Source organism: Protobothrops mucrosquamatus, unplaced genomic scaffold, assembly GCF_001527695.2.
Source record: "Protobothrops mucrosquamatus isolate PMUCROS unplaced genomic scaffold, P.Mucros_1.0 scaffold_99, whole genome shotgun sequence".
In the NCBI taxonomy this organism is placed as follows: Eukaryota; Metazoa; Chordata; class Lepidosauria; order Squamata; family Viperidae; genus Protobothrops; species Protobothrops mucrosquamatus.
This window is the reverse complement of record NW_015386175.1, coordinates 771,364-780,170: the sequence shown is the minus strand read 5'-3', so window position 1 is coordinate 780,170 and position 8,807 is coordinate 771,364. Positions and strand designations below refer to the sequence as shown.

Sequence of the window (8,807 nt, the reverse complement as noted above, 5' to 3'; positions counted from 1 at the left end):
CTCTCTCTCTCTCTCTCTCTCTCTCTCTCTCTCTCTCTCTCTCTCTCTCTCTCTCTCTCACACACACACACACACACACACACACACACACACACACACAGAGCAATAAACCATGTTTTTTTTCAAACCAATGCCAATAAGAGCCTGCTGATACTAACAGAACAAATTATTTCACCATTAAGAATAACAGAATAACATTTACACTCCCATGGGGTGCTCTCCATATTTTTTCAACTTTTATTTCCAGCCATGAAAATAAAGCACATCTGTTTTATGTAGACTGGTTGAATTTGCATGGGTCGGCATGCAGTAAGATATTCTTCCCCAAGGATTTTGCCACTAGGCAGCATCAAACATAATGGACTAGTTTCCTTTGTTTACCTACCCTGGAAGCACTATGGAAAGTACTATTGGTAGGAAAGTACTACTGGTAGGCACTCTTCCTACAGTAATGGCAGTCCACTATACTAACTAGGAGCTCAAGATAACATAGCTATAGACAATTTGAAATAAGATTTTGCAATTAATTATAAAGAATCCTTCCCATAGGAAAATGCTTTTATCTTGAATTCTTAAAAAAATATAATACTTGACTTTAAAAACTGGACACTATAGGGAATTAGAAGGAACTAAAGATTACAATGAAAGGAGACGAACACTTGACTTTCTAATACAGGAAGAAGCAAAATATTTTAACACTGGACATACTAAAGGATATTTTTGAACAATGGACCTAAAGGTTAATTTTAAGTGTCTGCCTCTATAAATAGACTGTGTTTAAAATTAAACTAAAATTAAAAAATAATATTATGGCAGAGTATTACTTGACATGATCAACACCAATTTGAAAGTGGATTTTAAAATGACAGGCTACAAGAATTACGTTGGAAATCAGTTGATGTCTTAATAATTAAAAGGGATATATAAATAAACCAACAGAGTGACCTGGATATTTTTGAATATTGGACTTACAAAAGAGGCCCATTAAAGCTTTGAAGAATTTTGTGAGAAGGGACAAAGAAAAAAATCAAAACAAATCAAGCTCTAGGTCTAGGATATTATTTGAAGGGACTAAAGATCAATATTGTTAGCAGTAAAAGGAAGGAACACAGAGCTGGTTTATTTGATCAAGGTTAAAATAGATATCTTGTTATCTCTTATTTAACTGACTTTTGCTGACATTAGAACTGAATCAAGGAGGCTTTACGGATTGGTTTGGATTTGCATGGGATATGGGAAGAGAGAGACCATTTGTTGCATTTCAATAGAAGGTGATAATTTACTAAAATTGTTTATACTTGTGATGAAGAGAAAAGTCACTTCTTTATATATTTCTTTTCTTTTTCTTTACTATACTCTTATTTTTTTCTTTTCTGCACCTTCTATTTTTCTTTTTATTCTTCTTTTTAGTTTGTATTAATTTACATTGTTGTAAACTGTAATTGTAATCTTTAATAAAATTACTATTTTTTAAAAAAAGAAAAATTATATCCCTGGAGTGGTTTAGTTCAGTTACTAAGTGTTCCTGCTTACCTTGGAGTGGTATGTAAGAGCATTTTTGGCCACAGCACACTGCTTCTCTACCAGGAAACAAAATCGCCGCCTCTCTTCTGTGAGTGCTGTCTTGTAACCATCAGATACATAGTTCTCCAGCTCACCTTGTTTATTGGTCATTGCTTCAATAAACTGGAAGAAAAGAGAGAACATAAAATATTACAGGTGAGTAAAAACTAGCATATTAATCACAATACGAGCCCATATTTCTGCAGGTATTCTGAATGCAGCAGATTCCTTTGCAAAGCTAACATCTACTCCAGTTGCTTCAGAGAAAGGAAGCAGAGAGAAAGAAGTAGGCAGTCGCCTCTTCATCATTACTGTACAGAATTGCCTGAGATTCCTTATCTGGTGTTCAGCTGTAGCCTGGACAGCAGGGGGCACCTGGCCACAGAGCATAAGCCTGCTGAGAGAATATCTCTCCTTCCCCCTCAGTAACATCCATCCTTAGTCATCTGACTTCCCTCACACAAAAGCTCCTGACTCAGTACGTGGGCTTCAGATGTTGTGTGGGTGGCAGAAGAGCAGAGAGATTCTTAGTCTCCCTCCTACTCCCTCTGCACCTGGATACTGCTAATTCTCTACTGCCTATTGCTACGAATTGACTTCCGGGGGCTCACATAAGTTTAAAGGGGCTTCAGAAGGGTTTTTACACTTTGTCCGTTGAGCTCTCCTTTCTAGGCTGCTGAGGGTCAGCTTCCTAGCTCCTCTTTCTGAAAACCATAGAGGACAGAGGTCCTCCTCAAAGGCCTCCAGGGGATGCAGAGAGGCTTCAAGCTCTCTCTTTGAACCCACACCTCCTCTCCTGTGAGAAGATGCAACAAAGCAAAAGAAGACGCCCTCTCCAAGAGCCCCACGTGCCCCTTTAACCAAACAGCGTCTCCTCGTGTGAAGTCTTCAAACTTTGACATAAAGTCATCCACTTAATTCTGCAACCAATGGCCCGAGAAATCCACAATGCAATAAATTTCTTTTCTCACATTCAGAGGTTTCTCTGCACTCAGCACTTCCATCTGATACTCAGTTTCAACAGCCTAAAAGTCTGGTATACCCTAAAGCATTTTTTATTCAAACCTCCATGGCTTTAAAGGTCATTAACTACAAAAGAGTTAATAGAGCCCCTTCTTTATTGTATATACCAGCCCTTGAGCAAGCACTTCTGCCTGCTTTCTGGATACCCTCCCTCCCTCCCTCTCTCTTCACCCCAAAAGACTCTGCAGGCAGGCTGTCGATGCCATTTCAACAAAGGCTACTGTGAGAAAGGAAAATGCCTTTTCTAAGAGGAAGCCTGTTGCAGGATAAATACATATTAAGGAATGGCACGCTTCCCTCCCATTAGTATTTATTCAGATGTCACATGTATACAGATTTGAACAAGTATTGTAGCCAATTAAAATAAACATATCAGCTACGAATCCTTTAATTAGATGATGGTCCATTTCTAGCCAAGGACAAAAGCAAGAAAGGCAATCTTGAAAAGAAAAATAGCTCCAGGCTATTTTCCTCTGATCATATGAAGCATAAACAGGCCACACTTTTAATTTCCTTTCAAAACCCTTTTTTTGTCCTGCAGTAGGTGGGTTCCATTCTGAAGTGACAAAGTATTACTTTCCTTTCTGCCATCTCCTTTATGATAGTAACACAACATGGCTTCCTTTCCACAACAACTACCCAAGCTGTCCTTGGGTACATGATGCTACTACAATACAAGCTTTTAATCTTTATGGAAAAGAGAAAACAAGGAGGAACTCAGTTTCCTTCCCATGCAGTCATGATCAAGTCACTGAAAGCTTCTTTTATACAGAGTTAAATTGGAGTTAAAACAGAAATCAAAATTTCTGTTTTATTAAAGATAATCCTTAACTTATGACCGTTTAAAAATGTTTCAAAGTTACAATGGCCTCGGAAAAGGTGACTTACAACCTATACTCGCACTTATGACTGTCACACCACCCTTCCAGTCATGTGATTGCAATTTGGGCATCTGGCAATCAACTCGCATTTATGACCAGTGGCAGCATGATCATAATTTGCTAACTCTTTTGCTGATTTCCAGAAGAAGAAAAAAACACCCATTGGGGAAGCCGGAGTCTCCTAATAACCAGTGATTTGCTTAATGACTACTATAAAATTGTCATAAAATCAGGTTTGACTTGAGTTATGACCACAATTACTTATGACAGAAATTCCAGTCCCAACTGTGATCTTAAATCAAGGACTACCTGTATGTATTGTATTGTAAATTCATTTCTATTCATGCTGAATGCCTTTGGAAAATTCTTGTCATTCACTGTATCATGCCTCGCAGCATCAAGAGAAAGAGAGAAACCATACGCGTTTCCTTCTTAATTTATAGGTAAACAGTAAATATTTAGGATACATTCCATTTGTGTTATAGAACATTTATCCAACCAAGGGTGCTAATTCAGTAGTGGATCCTCTGTTGGGTCCGCAAAAGATTGCAGTTTCAAGCTTCAGCATCTCCAGATAATGCTGAAAAGCACAGCCAGTCAGTGGAAGCAACACATGCTAGACAAACAGACTTGCAGATATCTTATTTGTGAGGGACAAAATAGTTGCATCTCAAAATACACTCCAAGCTAAAAACCCTTCCACAAAGTTTGAATTAGCTTGCTTCACACATCTGCAACAGCTGTTTCAAACAACTGAATTCAAGGCCATTTGAACCGAGGTGTTTGCATACTCCTATCACAAGCTTTGCTGATACTGACTGCTAGGTAAATTTGGCTCCTAAGAAATATTCTGAGATTCCATTTCTTTCCAGAAAAAAAAGGATAAGTATTTTATCAACTGGATTCCAAATATTTTATTTCAGGAAGGAATTAACTCCAGCATCCATTTCTCTCCAAGCAGCTGCCCATGAGCTGGGGTGCCTCCTTTTCAGCTGAAGGGATCCATGTCTGCCATTCGTCCCTTCCTGCAATGCCTTAATGGTACAGATTCTTTGGAACATAACTTTTAATGTCTCTGCAATCACATTAGCAACTTTAATACCTGGGGGGAAATGGCAGAGTTGCAAATAAAGGTTCCATTTTAAAAGATTTATTGGGCGATATGAATATTCTACTTTGTCAGCGGAGAAGAGAAATGGGAATGAAGCGGAAGTATAAAGTATAAAGCTTGAGACATTCTCCCCTAAATTCCTAACACGCCCAGCAGCAGCACACAAACATATATTATGCTACTTGTTTAAAATAGTGCAATAATTACAATACCAGCCTAAACCTGACAGGACTGCGAACTGCAGACAACAATGCTTGTTTGCTTTCCGTGCCACTTGTTTAAACTCTAGCAACCAGCTAATACATTAAGGTAAGATTTCTGTAAATCAAAGCAATATGTTTTGTTCCTTTCTTCAGCAGTGTCTTTGTCCCAGAAGAAAGTCACTCAATGTGTCATCACCCAATAATTTCACATTTTCCCTCTCTATTTGAAAAGATCTCAGCTCACTGCTGCCAGGGCATACCTGGAAGACATGGAAGGTGTAACTGAAAAGTAGCTACTAAGCCTGCACTCAGCTCCCTTGAACAGTAGCTCTATTAAGCCATCTCTTTTTCCACAGTTTTATTCAAATGAAATAAGATGCCTTAGTATAACTACTTTCTCACAAGGAGCAGAATTAGAGTTTTCCAACTTTAGGGGGGGTTGGTGGTGGGGGACTACAAAGCTGAAAACTCCCAGTTTGTATGACAGGGGAGTCATGTTGGCTAAGAATTCTGGCTATGACAGTCCAACGGTTCTGGGTTATATTATATTGGAAAAGGCTTGACCACTTCTTTTGCTTTCAAGTATTCTCCTTTATTACAATGGCTGATATTATAGGTTGGGTTAGTTAAACAGTATCACCATATCAAAATAAACACAAGCAGTTTGAACCCTCAGACATTAAAAACATTTCCTTCTCTTGGCAAAGATCTTAAGGAATTTTTGATTTTGAGTTCTCTATTAACAAGGAACGCCCGCTGCAAAAGCTACTGGGGATATGGAGTTAGCTTCACTAGCAGCCATGTCAAACCACAACTTCCAAAAACACTTCCAACAGGAGCTACCAGGGAAGGACAAACTGGGGGAGGGAGGGAGGGAGGGAGGGAGGGAGGGAGGGAGGGAGAGAGAGAGAGAGAGAGAGAGAGAGAGAGAGAGAGAGAGAGAGAGAGAGAGAGAGAGAGAGAGAGAGAGAGAGAGAGAGAGAGAGATTCTGACATAATGCATTGGCTACAGAATGGAAGTGGTTTACCATTGCCTTCTTCCAATTTTGTTTTTGTTTTTAACTTCTAAGTAGGGCTGTGCAAAGTGTTCCATAGATGGAACAGCTGGTTTTGGGTGGCCTGTGTCTGGATTGAAACAGGCATGTTTTGAATGTTATGGTCCATATACAGAATGAAATGTGATGTTCTTGGCAAAGAGGTTGGGATATGAGTGAGGAACAGCCACTGCTAAGGGTTTTCATGGCACAGCATGTGCTGGTGACACATAAAGACAAAGATGAAAACTTTCAAAATTGAACACTCTCAATTTATACTGAGGAAAAACAATGTGCCATTTCCAATCTCAGGGGCCTGTTTGTAATCAGAGCAATTCATGCTGCTTTCTCAACCAGGAAATTGGTCAAAAGAAGCATCGTCCTCTATCCTGGACCTATGTACCTTGCAAGACCTTCACTTTTTTTCTGTACCTGAATGAAACAGCCTTTTCAGCCATTGCTACATTGGAATAGTACAGTACTCAGTTAGGTTTGAGGATGGAACGAAAGAGATCTTACTGATTACAGTATACATTTTGCAGTGATCAGCAAATATACAACAGCAACCTCATGCAATGTCAATTCATCAGTTCCCCATTATGATAAAGTCGTAGACACGTAGCTCCAGATGCCTAGATACATCAGTATATAAGAAATCCACTAGTAAGAATCACTTACATTAGCAATGTCAATACTTTAGGCCATAGAATGCTACAACACAAATACCAATTTAGTGTATATACCAATTATACCAATTCAGATAAATGGTTGTGCAATCTCTTCTTGAAAACCTCCAGTGACAGAGCACCCACAACCTCTGAGGGCAAGCAGTTCCACTGATTGTTCTAATTGGCAGGAAATTTCTCCTTAGTTCTAGTTTTCATTCATTGCATCTTGTCAGGTGTTTTGGAGGATAGGTTGGTGCCCTCTTCTTTGGGGCAACCCCTTAGATATTGGAACACTGCTATCATATCACCTCTAGTCCTTCTTTTCATTAAACTAAATATATCCAATTCCTGTTTTTCTATGTTTTAGCCTCATGTCCCCTAATCATCTTTGTTGTTCTTCTTTTCACTCTTTCTGGAATCTCAACATCAAATAAAGGAAAATAATCAGAAAAAGAAAGAAAAGAGAAATTAGAAGGGGAAAAGTGCAAGTCTTAGAAGAAAGGGGGGGGGGAAAAGTATGCTATCTCCTGAAGCTGGTGACTCATGAGAGGTGCTTCTAGTGCTGCAGATCCTGAAGACTGAGTTGCATTATAAGCAGTCTCTATTGTTTGGCATGTGTGGGGGTGGGAAAGGGGGTGGGTGGGTGGGAAGAGAGAACAGAAGGAGAGAAAAACAGCTATGGAGAGAATTTTTTTTTCCCTATCATTAATGGGCTGCTCTCAAGCACAGCTTCTGCCCACATGGATTGCACATTAACATACAGCTGTAATCCTTTGTTCATTTGTTGCAGAAGGTCTGTTAACATTAGGATTGGAAGAAAGTAAGCAATATTGCAGATGGGCTTTTGCAAAACACTATCTCAAAAGGGAATTTCAGGAGGCAAGAAGCACTTTAGCTTTCATACTATTATATGTTTATTTTTCTCTCCATTAAGGCATCTTCATCATGCCTGTTTCCTCCATGGATAGAGGTCTACCGACTACTCAAAAGGTAGCAGTTATGTAAATGCATAAAACATTTGCATAAGATTCATAGAAAGATCTCATCTCCAGATATACTCAGTTTAATTTGAAATGAATCTAAAAGCATTATCCAAAATACTAAACATATAATTCTAGCCAGTAAAACAGACAAACTGTAACATAGATTAGTATAAGTATATTATTACAACCTTGGCAATTAGTCCCTTTGCTAACTTGGCCTTTTTCTGAGCTGAATTGATGACCTCACGGATATCACCTAAACCAGTGGTGGCGAACCTATGGCACGGGTGCCAGAGGCAGCACTCAGAGTGCTCTCTGTGGGCACCTGCGCGGTCGCCCCAGTACTAGGCCTTCATCTGGGTTTTATAAAACCTTTTCGCTTTAGGCTTCCGCCGCCGTGTGCAAAAAAAAAAAGGTTCAATCAATCAGTCAATTTCAACTTCTTGCGGAAAAAAAAAAGATCTTGCAAAGTTGGAATTGATTGATTGTTTTTAGTCCCACCCATTCTGCTGTTGCCACCACAGTCACGCCCACCCAATGGGCCACACCCACCCAATTGGCCACACCCAGCCAATGGGTCACACCCACCCAGCACCCGACGATGCATAAGTCGGTTTTGGGTTGCAGTTTGGGCACTCGGTCTCTAAAAGGTTCGCCATCACTGACCTAAACCCAAGGCCTTTTCTTCACTAGGTACAAACTACTCAGACCCCATTTGTGTGAAATTGGGAAATGGGGTGGAGGCAGTGGTGGGATTCAGCTGGTTCACACCACTTTGGCAGAACTGATAGCTAATCTTTTGTTGCCCAGGCCCAGAATGGACTTCCAGAAGCGGCATTCACACAGAGAACCAGTTGTTCACATATTTGAATCCCACCACTGGGTGGAGGGGCTGTCACATTGTTCATCATTTTAGAGTTATTTAAAATGAGTTGTCTCCATTATTGGGTTGACCATTGAACAATTTACATAGCAGGCACATCAGCAATGGTGAGAGGCCGAAAGCTAAACTAGTGGCCACCACCATGGGTCAAAGTCCTGTCCTATTCTATAAAATTGAGAAAGTCACCAGAAGGCCGATGAGACTTAGCAGAAAGTAGGATTTTTAGTTCTGCAAGGCTTGTTCTTGTATATCAGGGGTGTCAAACTGCTGGCCCGTGTGCCAGTTGCATCATACAGAGGCCGCGTCCACCCCAGCTCCAGCAATGCAAAAAAAGTCACGATACGTCGTGACATGTCACATGATGCTGTGAGTTTAAGGCATTTGATAAAGTAGATCACAACCTACTACTAGATAAGATAGAAAAATGTGGGTTAGACAGCATCACCACCAGATGGATC

At 40.0% G+C, this 8,807-nt stretch overlaps 1 protein-coding gene across 1 annotated transcript in view; it reads right to left on the bottom strand.

Annotated features, from left to right (window-relative positions):
* The window catches only part of BAIAP2 (BAI1 associated protein 2), a 162,260-nt gene that overhangs the window by 34,603 nt on the left and 118,850 nt on the right, over positions 1-8,807 (bottom strand). The window contains exon 7 of the mRNA XM_015815118.1: positions 1,534-1,686. Coding sequence (XP_015670604.1) covers positions 1,534-1,686 — 153 coding nt within the window. The remainder of the gene's footprint in view (positions 1-1,533; positions 1,687-8,807) is intronic.